General features: G+C 29.2%; 1 protein-coding gene across 1 annotated transcript in view; it reads left to right on the top strand.

Annotated features, from left to right (window-relative positions):
- LOC126737504 (voltage-dependent calcium channel gamma-4 subunit) overlaps positions 1–14,601 on the top strand; it is a 361,580-nt gene extending 346,979 nt beyond the window's left edge. Inside the window, exons 3-7 of the mRNA XM_050442427.1 lie at positions 9,711–9,800; positions 9,858–9,998; positions 10,057–10,252; positions 10,330–10,518; positions 13,969–14,601. Of these exons, the coding sequence (XP_050298384.1) occupies positions 9,711–9,800; positions 9,858–9,998; positions 10,057–10,252; positions 10,330–10,518; positions 13,969–14,404 (1,052 nt within the window). The 3' untranslated portion in view covers positions 14,405–14,601. The remainder of the gene's footprint in view (positions 1–9,710; positions 9,801–9,857; positions 9,999–10,056; positions 10,253–10,329; positions 10,519–13,968) is intronic.
- Positions 14,602–21,514: the final 6,913 nt, after the last annotated feature.

The raw sequence follows: 21,514 nt of genomic DNA, 5'->3' as shown, positions 1-21,514 counted from the left end.
AAACTAATAGTAAGGAAAGTCAAATCAACAGAAACCAGCGCATAAAACTCAGAGACTGAATAAATATGTTGTTTGTCAATACAATTTTGGCCACCTAGCAGTCAAACAAAATTATTGAAATTTGATTAAAAAAAAATTGAGAAAAAGTGCAAGCAATAAAAATCTATGGAATTTGTTTACATTCCTGAAAACTAATAAGCTCAACCGGTTTTTCCTTTGCTTCAGAATGGAATTTGTCAATTCAAATTCAAATGGAATTTGTCAATCTACTTTTGGCCACCAGTGTACATACCAAAGCCTAATAGCCAAGATAAAAATTAACAATAAAATAAGCTTAAAACTAAAAAAAATTCAAAATATAAATTATCAAAATACCCGGTACAAAAGTTACACACTTATAGGTTAGCAAAAATACAACATATATAATTTATACAATACTCTCTAGAGTCTTATTAAGCCGATGTTTGGCTGAAAAAAAAAACAATTGATATATTTAAAATTACAACAAGAAATAATATTTATGGCACAATGAATTAAAAAAAAAAAAAATTTTTTACATTTCTAGGAATTTTTGTTTTTTTTTTTTAATTTTTTAAAACCCGTTAAAAAGGATTTTTTTTAATGTTTGATATAACTGTAAAAAATTTATTTTTTACGTTTTAACAGAAAAATAACAATTTTTTTCAAGGAAAATCTCTTCGCTTATTAATTTCCATATTCTCCAATGGCATTTTTTTTTATTTTTTAGGCTAATCCAGGAAACCTTTTTTATATTTTAACAAGAAAAATTACAAAAATACAATTTTTAGGGTCTTTTTTAGAAAAAACCTTCTCACATTGTTATCATTCATATTTTTCCATTTCATGATTTCTTTTAAATTGGTTAGTTAAATTCATAAATATAATTTTAAATATTTTAACAGGAAAAATTAAAAATTTGCAGTTTTAAGGCTTTTTTCAAGACAAACTTTCTGACATTGTAATTTTCCAAAAAAATCAATTTTTCAAAATTTCTAGGTATTTTTTTTTAATTTTTAAAGAAAATACGGAAATTTACTTTTTTTAGAAATTTTTTAAGAAGGATTTAAGTTTTGTTTTTAAAGTGAATCTATAAAATTAAATTTTTACGTTTTAACAGAAAATACCAAAAAATAACCATTTTTTTTCTATAAAAACCTCTTCACATTTGAATTTTTCCTGTTTTTCCACTCCATGATTTTTTAAATAAATATAGAAAATCTGTTTAATTGTTTTAACAAGAAAAATAAAATTTTTACTATTAAGGTATAAAAAATATTTTAATAATTAAATAGTTTAAAAAAAAATTCTATATAGAGTTAAAATCACAAAAAATAGCAAAAATGTACTTCAGAAGCCTTAAAAAAATGCCTTTAAAAGTTGGAAAAAAATATATTGAATGTCTGGAAAACAAAATAAAATAATCCAAAATGCCTGAAATATGATAAATATTTACCTGAAAACCATAAAAGAAAAAAGAAATTACTGGAAGACTTACCCTGACAAGCAAACAATTGACTTCAACAACTTAAAAAGCATGGAAAATTATTTTAAGGATTTTTTTTAAGAAAAGCCTTCTCACTTTGTATTTTTTAATATTTTTCCATGAAAGCGTATTTCTCTTAATTACTTTATGATTTTATCAGTAAAAGATATTTGTTTTCCTTATTTATTATTATAAAAGATTTTCCTCCCATTTTCTGCATCTTAACTTTTAATCACTATAGCCTGGAATAACTCAGTTTTACTTAGACCAAATCAGGTTCTACAGTTTTTCCATGAGATTCGACTTTTATACTCACACTGCGTTTTCCTAGGCCCTTTTTTTTTAATGTTTAGTTTTATGTAGTGGTTCTCAAGGTTTTTGTTTTTTTTTCCTTGCAGTCTTATGTGTTTTGTAGTTTGTATATTTTATATTTTTTTTTGATAACAGTTTTTTGTATATAGCTATTATGCTAAATAAACGATATTATTATTATTTTCCTTGCAAGATAGTTTGGAATAGGCAAAATTGGTTTTTATTACTCATAGCAAAGATGGGAGCTATTAACCACTTTCTTTTCCTTTCAAATTTTGCTGAGAACTTCAATATTTGTTATGTCCATGATATTTTCAATAATCTACGAAGTAACCATAACTCCAATGCTTCCGATTCCAAGAGTCTTATCTTGGTGTCTCAGTTTCAATTTTGTTTAATATTTCCTGCCAATGATAAGTAATACTGCTCACTCGTTCTTGCCTTTATTTATAGTAATTCGTTTTGTTTTTAATATTAATATCTAGCATGTTGACAGAGTATAGTGTTCCTCAATTAGGTATTATAGTAAAAATGTAGGTAACGGAATTAGAGACAACAAACAAACCTCAAGATTTTTATTGGCCGACGTTTCGACGATCTATATTTTTCGTCTATATCAAGGCTTATTTAAAAAATGTAGAGGTTTTCGTAAAACTTATGACTACCAGACTCCATTGAACATATACAGATAACAAAGACCAGGTACATTAATAACATTAATGCAAAACAAGAAACATCAATAAAATTGTATGTACATAAGGCAATCTGCGATCTTTTTTAAAACAGAGAATATAAAATATTATACGTAAACAATAATAGATGGAGACGATTAATATCTAGGCGATATAGAACTGACTATACGCTTATTCTATTCACGAGATTTCGTTTGATGGTTCTTTTAGTTTCTGCAGTTCATGCCTACGAACTTTCCCCTTCTTTAGACTCAGCATCTTTCTGGTAAATACAGCGACAAGGGGATTATAATCTACGTCTATTTTGATCAAATATTGAGGACTAAAGGAAAATGGGCGATCTGAATTTTGTTACTATAGAGCGATTTGTTTCAACTAGATTAATCAAAATGAGGAGTGTTACAACTGAAATATACAAACAAATTTAAATTCCACGTTCGTATACAGAGTGATTAGGGCGAGGAATCTTACAATACAAATTTACCATAAAATTTACTGGGATAATCATCAAAATCCCATTTTATATTAAAATTAAACAGAGCAATTTCGAGGGATCCCTTTGGTGTCGGCCTTGTTCCTTAAACTGTTAATTTTCGTCGACGCAAGCGGTATAATTCCGGCAGGCTTAATAAATCGTACTGTCAACTTAAGCTTTATTTAATTTTCAAAAGTTTTAATTTATAATTGGTGCGGATTTAGGGAGGAGAAAAAGAGCATTAAACGTGTATGTAATTTTATTGTAATAGTTATTTTACGAGGATTTAAATTTAATTTAAATACTCCTGATCTTAATCGATATGTATATAGAGTCTTCATATAAAGTCAATTAAGGTTCCATGGGTTCTTTAACAGGATTAACTGAAGCCTGCAAATAGACTATTAAAGTGAAACTGCTCTCTGGCATGCAAAGAAAACATTAAACGAGGTAGATCCCGCGGGAATACCCCTGACTAAGTCAAACGAGACCAACATTTGTCTCGTTGTTAAACACGAATTAAGAGCTAAAAAGAAAATTTCTGCTTGTAGAAGTTAAAAGTTTATAAGTCTCTCTACTATAGATGCTACAATAATCCTTACTGTAATTATTAGGTGCTCAAACAAACTAGATAATCAATAGCCTAACTAATCCAGCTAAAACTTAAATTAAGTGGAGACATTAACTAAATTAGTTCATTTAGATTTACGTGTTTTATTTGATGACTTCTCGGTAATATAATTAATTTGGATTTAGGATTGCTGGATGAGTAATCTGTACTCTAGAAGAAGCACATAAAAGGGATAATTTGGGTTTTCTAATAAAAGATAAATTATTTTTTAAATTCATTTTGTAGGAAGGTACTTAAAGCTCTTTTGTTACGAGTAAATCCCTTATCATTGAAAATTTAATTAAAAAACTTCTACGATTTCTTTTAAGTGCTTAATGAGAGTCTCTTTTTTTACGTAATTTTTTAATTAGTTTCAAGTTGGTAAAGCATCTGTGGCCTTTTTTGTGTTTGTTTGGACCAGAGAAATATGTTTTGCTTAATTTGTATATTTAACTAAAGAACATTCTAAAATATATTAATATTAGAAAATCTGTGTTTTTTTATTTTTAACTATAAGTAAATAAAGTAAGCCTTTTTTGTCAAAATTTTATTTCTTTCACCTTGTTGGTTGGATGGCTCTGTATTCACCACAAGGATTATACAAATTGATCCAGATAGAAAGTTTTTAATAAATTACATTAAAATAAGACTGTTTTTCATGCAATTTCAATTAAACAGATTGAAGATAAAGAGAAGTTCATATTACTGGAAAAATTAAGGAATTTTTTATGGTTTAATATTACCCAAAAATCCACTAAAACAAACGATTTTTTTCACTTTAAACGACAAAACCGAGTGACGTTGTCGACGTATATATCCACACCAGCGACACGTCGTATTTTCGTCCGACGTGATTCGCGCTAGAGAGTGTTCTATTTTCGTCACATTTCCACATCCAGGCTCACGTTGACATTCTAAACAAATACCGGCAATATTTCAAGACCCTTTCATTTAGGCCCGGAAAATGACACGACACGCCTTGATTACGGCACAGCCAGTTCCAAGTTTCAGGATTTCGTTGTGATTTGGACAAATTGACTTGTCTGGATGTTCCGAAAAGGGTTTCTCCATCAATAAGTTAACACGTCTTTGAGTAATAAAAAAGCGTTTGTTAATAACAGGTTTTTTGATGTTTAAACTACCAATCGCTTTTTCAGTTAATCTTTATAAAATATTTTAAATAAATAGGGAGAGAAAATGCTATTTTATAGATATATTGCGTTTAATAAAGCATTTCTTTTAATTTTCAACTTTTTTCAATGCAGATGATACATCCATTAACATAGTTCTTTGAGTCCAAGTTTTATTGATCAAATATTTTTAACTGAAATTTGTTTGTTTTGGGTGTATTAGATTTAATTAATTAATTATTTATTACATTATATATTCCATCCAGTTGAGGCATAATTTTAATTAAAATATTTGTTTAAGTTTAAAACAATCTACATGCCTGGAATTATAAAATAAAAGGTAGCTTAAACGTGAATAAAAAATTAATCAAATCATTTTTTCCAGGCAGTTAAGGCTTAATCTTAATTAAAATAATTCAACTGCCCGAAATTGTAAAATAGGTTTTTAACTTAAACCTTAATTAAAAATTAATTATTACTTATACCAGGCAATTAAGGTTTACGCCAAATTAAAGTGCCTCAACTGCCTAAAAATGCAAAATAAATTTTTAACCTAAACATCAAAAAAAAATTATTAATTAATTATTCCAGGTAGTTCAGGCCTACTCTTAATTAAAAATATTTAACTACCTGAAATTGTAAACAATTTTAATTTTAACGCTATTATTAAGTTAAGTAATTATTCAATATTTTCAAAATTTGTAGTGTTTCTGGATTTAATGAATTAATTAGACAAATAATTATTGTAGGCAGTTGAGACTTAATATTAATTAAAATCATTCAACTGCCTGAAATTGTGAAACACTTATTACTCTAACGCGATTAATAAATTAATTATTTATCCCATGCGTACAAAATTGACCTTAAAACTTTAAATTTAATTAAAAATTTTAATTTATAAATTTCAATTAAGGATTTTATTTAATAAATTAGGCAATGATGGCAGTCCTGGCAGTTGACATATAATTTTAATTAAAATGCTTAAAATTTAAAAAATCTACAGGATAACTGCCTGGCATTGTAAAATAAACTTTTAACTTAAACGTCATATAAAAATTTATTAATTTATTGATCCACGCACTTAAGAACTAATATTAATTAAAACTATATTACTGCCTGGAATTTTGACGTGATGAATAAATCAAATATTATTACATGTTTCCAAAATTAACTAGTGATACTAGTTTTAACTAATTATGCAATGAATTAATCCAAGAAGTTGAAATCTAACCTTAATTAAAATGATTCAACGGCCTGGAATCATATTACAATTTTAACTTAAACACATTTACAAAATTAAATATCTATTCGATGTTTACAAAATTAATTAACTAACCGAGTTTTAATTAATTAATTTGTCAATGGATTATTCCAGGCAGTTAAGAATTTATCTTAATTATTATGATTCAACTGCCTGGAATGGTAAAATAAGTTTTTAACTTAAACCTTAATTAAAAATTAATTAATTACTAATACCAGGCAATTAAGGTTTACCCCAAATTAATATGCCTCAACTGCCTAAAAATGCAAAATAAATATTTAACTTAAACGTTAAAAAAATATTAATTAATTAATTATTCCAGTTAGTTCAGGCTTACTCTTAATTATAATGATTCAAGTACCTATAATTGTAACCAATGTTTATTTTAACGCCATTATTAAGTCAAGCAGTTATTCAATGTTTCAAAAATTTTTAGTATTGCTGGATTTAACTAATTAATTAGACAAAGAATTATTCCAGGCAGTTGAGACCTAATATTAATTAAAATCATTGAATTGCCGAGAATTGTGAAATAATTATTACTTTAACGCGATTAATGAATTAATTATTTATCTCATGCGTATAAAATTAACTAGTGACCCGAGTTTTAATTAATTAATTAGGCAACGACGGAAGTCCTAGCAGTCGACGGATAATTTTAATTAAAATGACTGCTTGGAATTGTAAAATAAACTTTTAACTTAAACGTCATATAAAAATTTAATAATTTATTATTCCACGCACTTAAGACCTAATATTAATTAAAATTATATAACCGCCTGGAACTTTGACGCGATAAATATATTAGATATTTATGACACGTTCCAAAATTAATTAGTGATACTAGTTTTAATTAATTATACAATGAATTAATCCAAGAAGTTGAACTCTAACCTTAATTAAAATAATTAAACTGCCTGGAATCATAAATATCTATTCGATGTTTACAGAATTAATTAACTAACCGAGTTTTAATTAATTAATTTTTCAATGGATTATTCCAGGCAGTTGAGAATTTATCTTAATTATTATGATTCAACTGCCTGGAATTGTAAAACAATTTTAGCTTTAACAGAAATAATAAATTAATTAGTAATCCAAGTTTTAATTAATCAATTAATTATTTAATGGATTACTCCAAGCAGTTAAGACTTTATGTTAATTAAAATGCCTCAATTATCTGAAATTGTAAAACAAATTATACCTACTGAATTCATAATTATTCCGCGTTTCCAAAATTAAGTAGTGATGTAAGTTTGGTTCATTAATTAGGCAATGAATTATTCCAGGCAGTTAAGATACAATTTTTATTAAAATACTTGGAATTTAAAAAATCTACAGGTCAACTGATACACAATTAATAAATTAAATATTTATTCCATGTTTACAAAATTAATTATCTATCCGAGTTTTAATTAATTAATTTGTCAATGGATTACTCCAGGCTGTTGAGACTTTATCTTAATTATGATAATTCAACTGCCTGGAATTGTAAAACAATTTTAGCTTTAACAGAAATAATAAATTAATTACTCATTTGATTTTTTTCAAATTAATTAATTAATTAATTATTTAATGGATTATCCTAGGCACTAGGACTTTATGTAAAATTAAAGTGACTCAATAATTGTCTGGAATTGTAAAATAAATTATAACTCTACTGAATTCATAATGTAATTAGTTATTCCATGTTTCCAAAATTAATTAGTCCTAAAAGTTTAATTAATTAATTTGCAACGAATTATTCCAGAGAGTTGAGATCCAATCCTAATTAAAATAATTTAACTTTCTGAAATTGTAAAATAAATAGTAACTCTAATGCAATTCATAATCTAATTAATTATGCAATGAATTATTCCAGGCAGTTGAGATATAATTTAAAAAATCTTAATCATAATTAACTAAAAACTGCCTAAAATTGTGAAACAATTTTAAATTTAACGACATTAATAAATTAATTATTGATTTCATATTTCCAAGTTTAATTAGTAAACCACGCTTAGACTAATTAATTTAATTAAGCAAAGAATTATTCCAAGCAGTTCAGACCTAGCCTTAATTAAAATGATTCAACTGCCTGGAATTGTAAAACAATTTAACTTAAACTATATTAGTAAATTAATTGTTTATTTCATGTTTCCAAAATTAATTAGTAATCCAAGATTTATTTAATTAATTAAGCAATGAATGATTTCAGGCAGTTAAGGCATAATCTTAAACAAATGCCTTAAGTGTCTGAAACCGTAAAACAATTTTAATTTTAACGTTATTAATAAATTAATTTGCAACAACTTCTATAAATGTAAGTTTACCCTTTCTTTGTCTGTCTTATTTTTTTATCTCTTAAATTCATTTTAAGTCAAAGGTATTCACCTAAATTTAAAATTGAAAAAACGACTTTGTAACTGTCTTATTCTTAGCCACTATTTTAGTAAGACTTTATAAAATATACCTCGTTTACCCTTGTTTGAAAAACTAACAATACAAAAAATGCTGTTAATTAAAAAAGGAGTTCATGTATCCCACAAAATATCCGAAACAAATTGGTCTAACAGATGTAATTTACACCTTGCAAATTTTGTCCACAAAATTTTAATAACATCAGCATTATTAACTAAGCTTAAAACTACGTACTCAAAAGAAAATCAACATGGTTTTCTAATGCACCTTTATTTATTGCTGAAAATTCTGGAAAACTCCTTCATATGAACCTATTATCTTTTATTTATTACTTACTAAATTCGCTACTTAGTGCCTTTAATTCTTACTTTTATTGGGGTTTTATGAAATATTTGTTATTTGTCTCATTTTTCTTCTTCTTAAACTTTTTTCTGTCCTTACGATTTGTTATATTTTTTATGTCTTCGATATAAAAATAAAGAGATTTTGATATTTAATTTTTTTTAATCTATATAAATAGGTGTTCATTGACCATGGACATCTAAATTCATTGAGTGCCAAAGCCAATATGGAGATATAAAGCTTATTTTTTTCAAATTTCTTAACGGTTTTTAGAAATATTTAATATTTCTTAGGGCACAAAATCTCCATTTTATAAGTAATTCAAATAAATAAAAAAATATGTTCTTAAAAGTACTAAATCTGGTTTATGCCAGGAATTTATTTGAATTAATTTTTAGTGTAAAGACATTGTTACATGTTTTTTTTTTAATTTGGCAACATGTAATATTTTTTATTTTTGTCACCTGGAAGAATGAAAAACAAATCGTTGGTTAGACAACTTTCGGGATATTAAAAGATTCTTTTAAGTCTGGAGAAACTGGTTATGAAAACTCACCAAAATTGTCACATAACCTTTATAATTTTCAGTTTTTCTTAAACGCCTTTATGTTTTTTTTTTAGTTTTTCGCTCCTCATGATTTATTATAATTTCTATTGTTCAATATGGCATATCTAAATATTTTTTCGAGAAAGTAAAGGTCAGAAATTTGACAAACCCAAACTGGGATGGAGAAATTAACAAAATACTCAACATACGTAAAGGCTAAGTCTAATTAGATAAAGGAGCATGAAGAACTCTCGTTGCCCCGGCTCGAAGGTAAATGACATTAAACTTCTCCTTTTGGGTCCGCAATTAACTCACGGGATAATCAACGATAGGACGTGACGTGTTTTCGTTTACAGCGATAAGGGACACGAGTTGTCTAATTGAAAAATTAAATTTTTACTGTACAAGGTTAATAATTCCCTTTTTTTTTGTTTCAGCTGGAGATGACAACTTCCACTGCAAGCGAATTGATTATTTTGCTCAAGACTACAGTCCTGATATACAAGACTCAACTTTGGTTATACCATGTAAGGCATCTTATATGAATTTTACAGTAAATATTGTAAATTCGCTTGTTGTTTCAGATGTAGTATCTAAGGTTGCCATTTTTTTTCTACTAGCAAGTTGCACAATGACTGCTGCCTTTGTTTGCTCAGTATTGGGGCAATGTGTGAGGTACAGGGGCGTCTATACTTTTGTGTCTGGACTATTATTTGTGTTAACAGGTGAGTATCTTGAAAGCCCACGTTTTAAAAAAATATGCGATATTATTATTATTTTTAGGTTTATTAATGCTGTTAGGCCTGATAGTGTATATAGCCCTATTTAAAGCAGAAGTGGGCAGTAAGCTAAGATCTGTGTCAGCAATACGTCCGCCATTGTTCGAGTATACTTATGGATACTCGTTTTTCTTGTACATAGTAGGCTTGATTGCCACTAATTTTGCTGGGTTAGGGTGTATTTTTTTATTTATGTACAGGTAAGGGTTCAACCATTATTGCCCTGAAATATTCAAAATTTAAAATGATTCCTTTCCACTTAATTAAATATTTTTAGAGTGCAATACCACTGGAAGAGAAAATACTTTGACGAACTAAGAAAAGGAAACAGGGCGCCTTCGATAACGAACTTGCCAAGGATAGTTGACCCACCCTTACCTGTGGAATATCCTTGCAGAAGACATCCCTACTACTACGTTAATTCAAATAGCACTTTAACATTTCCTAGGAGCCCTGCTAGAAATAGGTAAGATTTTTACTAACTAATCAATATATAATGTATTCCAATAAATTTTACATTCTATAATTCTACCGTCTTAGTAAAAAAGACCGTATTTGAAATTTTTATCGAAATTGAAATTTACAGCCTTTATATAACCGCATGACAACTATATGAATGGAACTATGAATTAAATACTACCTAAAACGAAGAAAGGAGCAGCAAGAAAAAGGAAAAAAAATGTAGTAGATAAAAGAAGAAGAAAGGCATTTCCTAACGACAAAAATAGAATTTATACTTCTTATAAAAATTAATAAGTCACTGGGCAAAAAATTTTACAGAGCACAAAACTTTTCTAAATTACTACGTTGAAATAATTTCTGTATATGTTCAGTTTAACGTATAACTAAACTAAATGTAATTCAATAATACGTTACTTAAAAGCACATATTTTTTCAAAAATAAATTTACCCTCATATATATTGCTTTATTTTTAAGATATTAGTTACTAAATATTACGAAAATATTCTGTATAGAAACACACATTTTACCAAAAACAAATTTATTTTAGCATTTCTGTAGATATATTTATTTACCTATATTACCTTCCTTCATAAACTATTATTACTACTTTACCTTTCAATAATTTTTAGAATAATTATAATTGTTATACAAAATATACAGTGTGTTATTTAGTAAGTGTCTAATTTGACAGGATAATTTTTTAACTATTTTTAAGGTAAAAAGGTCCTATACATGTGTGGGTTTTAATATACAGGATATTAAACATTTATTTCTTTTTCTGCATTATTTCCTAAATAATGCCGATTTCTGAATAAAAATTGGTACCTAGGGGTTTCCTGGCATGATAAATTTAACTCATTCTTTTAAAGGGCTTTATTTACGTAACTTTTATTAGTTTTAAAGTCTCATGACTTTTTGTACATATTTATGGTCATAGAAATGAATTTCTTTATAATAATTACGCAAAAAATGTATTAGATGTCAATTGGGCTAACCGTTTTCGAAATATTTGAATTTAAAATAATCGATGCATGTGTTTTGAAAAAAGTGAAACAAATCTTTTTTTAACCGAAACTAAGTATTTTTAAAGCAACACTAAATAAACGGTCTGAAAAACCCGATCAAAATAAATGATGGATACGTCCACCTCCTATCTTGTATGCATGCATCCAGTCTTATCCTCATTGATTCGCGTACTTATTGGAAGATTCCTGGACTATCTTGAATCGTTTGCAAGAGTACCTTTTTTGATTAGGAAAAATGATTAATAAATTCATTTCTTGGATGAAAAATATGATACAAGTCATGAGACTTGAAAGTCACTGTGTCATTTGCCTGGTATTCCAGGATTTTTATTTTCGAATTCCAGGGCATGGGTTCAATTGCCTGGATCCATAAGTAGTTTTATTTTATTCTTTGATTCCAGGCAGTTGAACCTGTTGAACTATCTCAATTACGTAAAATTTCAGGATTTCTTTTTTAATTTCAGGCGTTTGAGGTTAATCCGGGATGTGGGTTCGACTGCCTGAAATTCTAAATTCGTGATTTTTTTTTAATTTCTTATTCCAGTTGAGGTATTTCCCGGACGTAGTCTCAGCTGCCTGGAATTTTTGGTCCATGATTTTGTTTTTTTTATGCCGATAGCGCTTTCTACAAGTAAAAGTTAAATTAAGGAAAAATTCAAATTGTTTATGTCAAAAAACCCCCAGGTGCCAATTTTTGTTCCAAACCGTCGGTATTTAGGAAATTATTTTAAACTTAAAAAAATATTTAAAACTTGACAGGTTGATTTTTTAACCTGTGATATATCGGACTCTTGCAAAAATTTTGTTTTTTACCATCTGTATGAGAACATTGAGAAGCAGAACACATAAATAGTTGTTTTTTCTGTCTATTCGCTGTTTTCTTAATCCCGTACAAATTTGCAGATCTAACCTATAATTAGAAAACACAAAAAATATGTCACAATGTGAGTTTCGATGTAAAAATTCGTGCTTATGATAAGCATGAATTGATTATAAAGAAATGCTACAAATTTTGCAAAAAAACTTATTTTTTCACTAAAAAATGAGACCTGTGGATTCTTGATTCAGTTATAAGTTGTCCGTTAATGTCAAAACATAAAATATTAGGTTAAAAAAAAATTATGATTTGAGTATTTTTACTTAGCAACTTATATTTACGAAGTTAATTTACATTAAATTTTATTGAATTGGAAATTTCAATGAAAAATACTAATTTTATAAATAAAAAATAAGTTATTGATGTTTTAGGAATTTATAGTACGTCCCAAAAGTTATGTCTAAATTCGTTTAAAATTAAGCGATGGGTTTTTTTGCAGAAACGCTCGGACCCGGCGATTTTCAACAGTTATAGAAAAAAACACGATTCATGTAAAAAAAACAAAAAAAATAATAAAAATTAAATAAAATGTTCAAAATGGTTGCCAACTCTCGTTGCACATTTTCTCTCTTTCAAATCGTCTAGATTACTTAGCCTAATAACAAATACTTTTGACTTCAGATATCTCCACAAGAAAAAGTCCATTGGTGTTAGGTCAGGTGAGCTAGCAGGCCATTCGATGGGTCCTCTCCTTCCTATACACCGATTGGAAAAGGTTTCATCCAAAAATACGCACAGTGCCAATAAGAAACTCGAGATTCACTTGTCCCGTTAAAGTCTCTTCAAAGAAAAATTGACCTATTACTCTTCCGTGCATTATTCTACACCACACATTTAATTCTTAAGGGTACCGGGTATTCACCTCCATCAGCCAATGCGGATTTTCTGTTGCCCAATATGATGACCGAAATCTATAAAATTAACCTTTATTCTTTTACCACCTTTTGACATATCGGAGGACCATCAGGATGGATTTCAATTAGATAATTGAGCAGCTTCTCTTTGAGTACGTGTTCTATCACCAAACCCAAACATGCACAGAATTTCTGTTTTTTCTTGTTCCGTTAACTTCACCATTGTGAAGACTGGTACAATTGGCAATAGCCATTTGACATACATTTTTTATGAAAATATGCGGTCAACAGTAATAATGTTCGGCCGTGTTTTTTTCGGTAACTGTTAAGTTTAAGTAAAGGACGTTCATTGCGAAATTCAAAAAAAAAGTTGCTTTCATTTGAAAGAATTAAGTTTATGGTCCAAATTTATTTTTGAGCAACCCTGTATATAGATACTTCGCGTCGAAAAAAGCGTAACTTGAAATAAAAGTCGAGGGGTCCAAGCGTTTTTCCAAACGCCTAATTTTAAATGAATTCAGACATTTTCAAACTTTTGGGACGCACTGTATAGCTTAAAGAAAATTTAGATTTACTCCTATTGTTTGTAGTGCAGTAACTATATTTTTAGGTCTAAAATATCAATCGTCATTCTTTTAAAACCTACATTTTGAACGGCATATTTACCCTGATAACTTTTTTTTTTAATTTTTAATAGAATTCCTCTACCACCAAAAGACACCTCAGCGACAGTCCGAGAGTCACCGTGCTCCCTGCACCGGATGCGTTTCCATCAATCGACGCCCTCCCTAAAAGACGTCGCGACGTCGTTCTACGACTTCCCCCCGCCCCCGACAATATCTTATCAGTTCGACGAGCATTTCTCGAATCGGGATCGGGCCATGTCCCGTGACGTCACGTTGAACACGGTCTCGACAACGGCCGACGTCAATTTGGACGATTTGCCCGAACCGTATTTCGACGAATATTCGCCGAGTCTCCCTCACGAGTTCGTCACTTTCGACTTGGACGAGCCGTTACCGGTGCGCGCGCAGAGTATCGTCAGTATTAACTCACGGAGCGGCAATAACGGTGGGGGTGGCGCAAGGAAGAATTTCGAGTGTGATAATATGAGAAGGACTACACCGGTATAGGGAATGTTTTCTTTTTAGTTTAAGTGTTTTTTATGTTTGTTTTGCGTTTAAAATGCTGTCATGTTGGCTGTATTCAAAGAGTCTAAAATTAAGTTTGCATCAAGCTTTGTTTTTTTTTTGCGGAAGGTTATCAATTTAGAAAAATAAAGGCAAATAAATCCCTTATATTTTGAGCTACAGGGTGTTAAAATCTTAAAAGAAAAATCGTTTCTTCGTCATAAATTTAATAACTTGTTGTTGATATGTTTATGAAATTTAGCACACACTCTCTGAGTATCAACAGTAATTTCTTGATGGAGGACATTTTTTAAAAGTTTCAATATTTTTGAAAAATATTATGTACGCCACTGCTTTTCTGTGAAATAAAACCTATTTTTATAATCCCCGTTTATTTGAGGGCAAATTTGAGTTCTCGACTTTTTTTTTCGTCCGACATAGAATTTCCGCGGAAAAAAAAACATTTTTATGCATTAAATAGTAATGAAACAAACTCTAAGTCACAGGTCTCAAATTTATTAAAATAAAAGTCAAAAGATTACACGTGTTTCGTTCATACTAAGAATCATTAGATCCACTTGTGTATTCACTAATAAAATAAAAATAAATTGTTTATATAATTTTAATATGTAGTAAGTAGTCTCCGTCTGATTTCTACCCTTCACTTGTATCATGTAGTATTGTTCTCTGCTTCTTTTTTTTAATTAGTGAATACACAAGTGGATCTGATGATGCCTAGTATTAGCGAAACACGTGTAATCCTTTGACTTTTATTTTAATAAATTTGAGACCTGTGACTTTCATTACTATTTAATGTAAGCCGGTCCCTTTGAGAAAAGATTCTATAGGACTATTTCTTGGCATTTTTATGCATGGTCAATTTATTAGTAAAAAAAAAATAAATTTATATATTTTATAAAAATACGTAAAACTTTGTTGAAAATTTACCACACCCTGTATTTTGAAAACCGGCCAATTCCGACCATCGATGTCCTATCTCAAACTACATTCTTATGGTACCTGTACATACTGTAGCATTTTTGACCATTTAAAAGGGGACACCTTATATATTCTGTATCCTGACTTAATGCTCGGAATACAGCTTTTGTGTTAATGCTTAAACATTTATCACAAGGAAATTTATTTATTGCTTATTTACGTTTATTCTGTTTAAAGGCCTTAGTTAATTTCTCTTGACAGACTGGCTTGAAGATGGCTCTTATTACCCCATTCCTAAAGGTAAATGATTCATTAAGTATAAATGTTAATAGGCATATCACCAGCAGGCTCCAAAATCCTTTACAAAGTGATAGATAATCAGAGCGCATTGTCTCTCTATAAAAAATATACTTTCAAAGTTTCAGTCAGGCTTTAGGTCACATTATGGATGTGTTACTGTTCCGCTAAGAATCACTAACGATATTTCCACTGCTTTTGTTAATTTGTTTTGCTGTCCTTGTGTGCTATTGGATATCACTAAAACATTTGAGAATTTACATCTGAATCTTCTGCTAACTTAAGTTCTAGAAATCTAGCGGTACCTAATTCAATATTAAATAGTTTTTAAAAATTTCATACAGGGTCTCCCAAATTTGATTCTAACGTAACAACGTTCAGACCGGTTTTGGTTCAAATTATCTCACTACGAAATTTAAATAAAAATTAATTATTTTATTACAAGTATATTTAAAATTCTGGACCAATATTAAGTTAGTTAAGAAGTGGTACTGAAGTCGTAACTAATTTTTTCTAGCCTGTTAAATTTTATTAGCAGTTAATACATTTAAAAAGGAAAAAAATTAAGAAGAAAAAATAAAAGAAAAGGCAAAAATAATTTATTTGCATGTAAGAAAATTTTGATCATTTCTTCCAGGCAGTTGTCATTAAAGATGACGGAGAATTGTTGAATGAATTGCCTGTAAAAAATTATATCAACAGTTTCTTTTAGGTAGTTAACAGGATTAAAGAATCAGAAGAGAGAAACGATAAAATATCTAGTAACTCAACTGCCTGTAATTTTTTTTTTATTTCCTTTAAGAAATTGATCGACGTCATTATTAGTTCAGAAGAAGACTAGAAAAAAAAGAAGGAAAAACTGTGAATTAAAGTAATTTAACCATATGTAGGAGGCATTTTTGTTTTGATTAAAACTTACTAACTTTCTTACCAACTGAATCGATGTAAACAAAAAGGGCACATGTCAAAAAAACAAATTTTTGGGAAATCGATAAAAACTGTTTTTTTCATCAAATTAAGTAAAATTATTAACATTTATTGTTATAATTATTGATTTGTAGTTTGAATAGCACGATTTGTCTCCTTCTATTTTAAATTTAAAAATTGATTTTAGCTCCCCCAGAAGACTTAAAGAATTGACATGTGCCCTTTTTGCAAATAATGCTATTTAGTTAATTTGAAAAATATTTATTTTTTTTAAGACAGCTTTAGTTATGTAAAGTACAAGTCAAAAATAAACAGCTAATTTCAATAGAAGAGTACAATGTTTTGGAAAAACTAAACTTCAGATCACTCATTGATTGTTGATTATAGGCCACTGAAGAAAAGCATCAAAATATGGTTTGTGTTCTTCTGCAACAAAAGCAGTGCCTTTCCTTATATGCTTCATTTTGTTGGCCTTAATAGGAACTTTTCCTAAGGGATGCGCAGGGCTCGTTGGCAAAGTTGGGCAGGCGATTCCAGGTTGTGATAAATTAAATGTATGTGACACCAAACCGTCAGTAAAAGGATAGGCTTGAACAGATGCCTTTTTGTTGGGATGTGTACTTAAAACATGAAAAGGTGCTTATTTGAAAGTTGACCTTGTTTCTTCAGAGACACAGGTTTTTTTATAAAATTTTCCCCACCAGTTTTTGAAATCTAATACGTCACTTGTTGCAATCTCTTTGACTGAAAATTTTGTATTATTTTTTGTACTGGTAATAATAATCGTGGGGATCTCGTGAATGGTGCATATTCTATCATGTTTCCGTCCCTGTTCCTGTCACACGGGAGAAATGAATCCCCCCTAACTGGAAAAAAGTGCCAAAATCATGCTAAATTTACCAGAATCTGTGAGAGCTAAAAGCATCCTGACCATAGTATGATTCTTGTTTTGGCCCCAGCAGTTATCACTGTAAAGATGAGGCTCCGATTGATTTTCCTTGAATTCATTAAACGTACAAATTTCGTCAGCTGTTTTCTTTGCCTGTCCCTCGTGGTAAACGTACATCCTGGATTTATTTGTCTTAAGATTGTGAATACAAAATACGGACACAGTAAGCTGCTGGTAGTAAAATACCTCACCCACAGACGTTGTGGGTAACTGGACATTTTGCATAAAATCGAAGGCCAATGACAGAACTTGGTCTTTATTTTTTTTTATTCATTATCTTTGGTTATTTTTGAATAAAATTTTTAGCCCTTCGTTTGTGAAGTATCAATTCTGGGACGGCAGTACGCTTGGCCGTGTCATTCAAATTTTGGTCTTTTATTTTGTTATTTAGTAATTCACAAGTCAAACAAACATCAACTTGTGGTCTTCCGAAAGAGAGATTAACATTTTCACGGAAAAAGCATATATAAAATGAAAAGCTTACCTTTTGGTTTGGATACTTCTCTAGGTAAAGCTGATGCATTTTTGTCAAATTTAGCTGGCTATTCAAATAATGTTTTTCACGTCCTAAATAGTTGATTTTTGTAGGAAATGATTGTATGTGTTCCTTTACACAATTCCGAATTTCTTCTGTGAAAGTATTATACACTTGTCATTTTTTCGCGTAAGTCATTCGGTGACTTGCCTTGTGAGAATAAGGTGTTAATTCTCCTGATGCGTTTGTACGTGATAGCATATAAATTCAAAAATGCTTTACCACAAATCTCTACTTTGGAACTTCCTTTAAATGAGTAGTACTTGAAACTTTTTGGTTTGGGTTTATTTTTGTCACCTGGTCGAGGACGCCGCTGCTTTACTTCCATCATATCCACAAGACCCTGTAGAAAAATGTCTTGTTCGTTTTTAGAGCTTAAAGTATAAAATCGTTGACAAATCGCCTAAATCAGAGAACTTTTCAGAGCATTTCATTCTACAACTAAATAAAATGTAATTAACCGATGTGCCAAAAATACTATAAAAGAACCTACCTGCAAAGGACTCCATTATTAATTTTTTTCTCACAAACGTCTCTCCTTGCTGTTTTTATAAGACTTTCCTTCCAATCTTGCCTTTTTCTGTATGTTGCGAGCATACTTAGAAGGCTCTGCTTTTCGTCTTTTATTAGGTGTTAATTCAGAATTGTCATCCATGTCAAATGAAACTAAAACCACGTACAACTGTTCCCGAAGCAACCAACAGATTAACTGAAGTCGAATTTTTGCTGATGACGTAAAACGCACGACAAACACATGATGACCCCACCATTTGAAACACTAACATTTCGCATAAACGGCACATGTCACTGACGTGTGCCTTTTATGCATTATTACCCGACATTTCTAAGACATCGGGGATGCGGACTTGTGCCCCTTATGCATAATCCGTTGCGTCTACCATAGGAGAACACATTTTAGGTATAATGGCAATTTGTCAAAATATTGATTCTTTTCTGAAATATCGATTGCCCTTTCTGCTTACACCGGTTCAATTACTTTACTAACTAAATTCTTCAAGTCATTAATTTATGATTTCTTCCAGGAAATTGAAATTATAATCTTGATTTCGTCCAGGAATTAAAAATAATTCTTCCAGGCAGTTCTTGCAGGAGGTTGAATTATTTTCAGATTTCTTCCAGGAATTTGAAGTATTTTTTTAATTCTTTCATGCATTATATAAATGTCTTATTTTTTTTTTAACAAAATGGAAGTAATTTTAAAAAGCCAGAATTTTTAAATTCTGTCTCATTTTTATTTCTTTCTTTTAAATCAGAACATGGCTGGAATAGGTCACAATTAACATGACTTGCCTACAAACAACCCAAAAATTCGTCCTACTAAATTCAGAAAAATCGATCATTTCTTCCAGGGAGTTGATCTCATTAAAGATGAAGAAAATTGGTGTGCTGAATTAAGTAAACAATTAAAAAATTATTTTGTCCAGGCAGTTGTCAATAAACAAAGAAGAATTAAGAGCTGCAATTTCTGAACTGTACTTAATTTCTGCAAGACAGTTGACATAATTAGCGAAGAAGAACGTTGACATATACTTTCTGTAAACAAAAAAACTTCGATAATTTAGGACTTAGAATATAAGAATCATCGAAAATCGTATTAAAATGCTCAAAATGTTTGACTTGAAAGAAGTTTGCTATCAATCGATGTATTTATATACATATAGTGTGTACCATTGAAACAACTCCTAATTTTTTTTTTGATTTCACTTTGATAGTCAGCAGAAAAAAAAGCGTGAAATCTGGTAATTTAACCGAATATCGTTAAAAATAAATAAACTATAAATGCATACTTAATTTCAGATAGATCCTGAATATTTTTATTTAGAAAAAAAATATTCAAAAGTGTTCTTTTGATCCCAATTTCAACTTGTAATCTTGTATTTTCTTTATTATAATTTTAACCTTATAATACGGTACAATACATATCCTATTCCTATAATTGTGTGTTAGCAGCCAAATATTTTATTGTAAAATGTCCTTTTGTAATTATAATGTAAAAAAATGATGATGTTACTATATATATTTAACTTTTTTATAAAAAAAAAATTGATTTATCGTCCAACCCATTTTAAGCTAAATTAAGTATAGAAAAAAAAGGGATAATTTCGTATTTAAGAAAAAAAACACACCTAAAACTCGTTGTTACCTACTAAATAAATTTTTAATTAATTATAATATTATATACGATAGCAAAATTTATTGTTAATTATTGTCTAAAAAAAAATCATGCCATTATAATGAATTTCAATATTGAAGTGTGTACATATGGATATTGTTTTATTTATATGTTATACATCATGAATATATTCTAAATAAACCTTATACAAAATTTGAACATGTGGGGTTTTTATTGGAAATAGTAGTTTTGTTCCTTAAAAATTTCTAAGAGTTAAATGCACCCCTTAGAATATTCAAGGAATATGCGGCATTTATTTTAATGGAGGAAATACATCTCGATTCTCAGGAATACATCCCATCAATGCTCAATACTGTGTATAGGTATATAACTCTTTAGGAAGAGATCTAGAGTATCCTTAGGATATACTAATTGAGATACTGAAGCATTTAAATATTCTGAGAATATGCGTCCAATGTGTTTGCTTTGTCTAGGAAATGAGTTTACAAGGAGAATAAATAAAAAATTATTAACTGCCTTTTTAATTTTTTTACAGTTTTCTATAAATTAATCAAAGTCAATATTTCACCTAGTTCAGCTGGTATCTACTTAAGAGGGCCGCTGCAACAGTAAAGCCAATAATGCTTTTAACTCAAATAATCACCACTAGATGGCAGGCGTAATACTAATCAATTTTTTTTAATTATATTACAGATTGCAGCAGCACCATCACAATCAATAATTTTCAGTTCAACCTATCGTTAGCAGATGACGCTACATATAAAAAATCATTTACTGGAAGTTTTGCAAATATTACAGATTTCTGTACCTTCATGAAAGTCAATATTTCTTCTAGTAAATCATTCATGGCCAATAGATGGCTCGACTAGGTTTACATTAATGTACCAAAAATCCATATTCTTTCTATGTCAGTTCATCTATTTTCTACTTGATGGCATCTCTCTCCCGCTACTACTAAAAGTTTATATTTTAATATAAATCAATATTAATTAAAATCAAATGTAATGGATCAATATATATAGAGAGCATGTTGTCATATATGCCATGAACGAAATTCTTTTTTATAAATTACAGACAACCTAGATAGGTCCAGACTACAGGTTTCTACAGCTCCACTTAAGTCTATATTACTTATAGTTTACCTTAATGCTACTAGATAACACTACTTATTGCTCTAATTCATAAGTTACAGTACAAGTTTCTACAGTTCAAAGACCTTATTTAATTACTTTACTTCATCAGTTCATCAGCGATAGATAACGGCACCAAAAAAAATGATATGGAATGTGACGATGGAACAAATAAATATTT

The sequence above is a fragment of the Anthonomus grandis genome, chromosome 6 (assembly GCF_022605725.1).
Source record: "Anthonomus grandis grandis chromosome 6, icAntGran1.3, whole genome shotgun sequence".
Classification (NCBI taxonomy): Eukaryota; Metazoa; Arthropoda; class Insecta; order Coleoptera; family Curculionidae; genus Anthonomus; species Anthonomus grandis.
The sequence above is the reverse complement of the archived record's forward strand: the minus strand, read 5'-3'. Positions and strand labels throughout refer to the sequence as shown.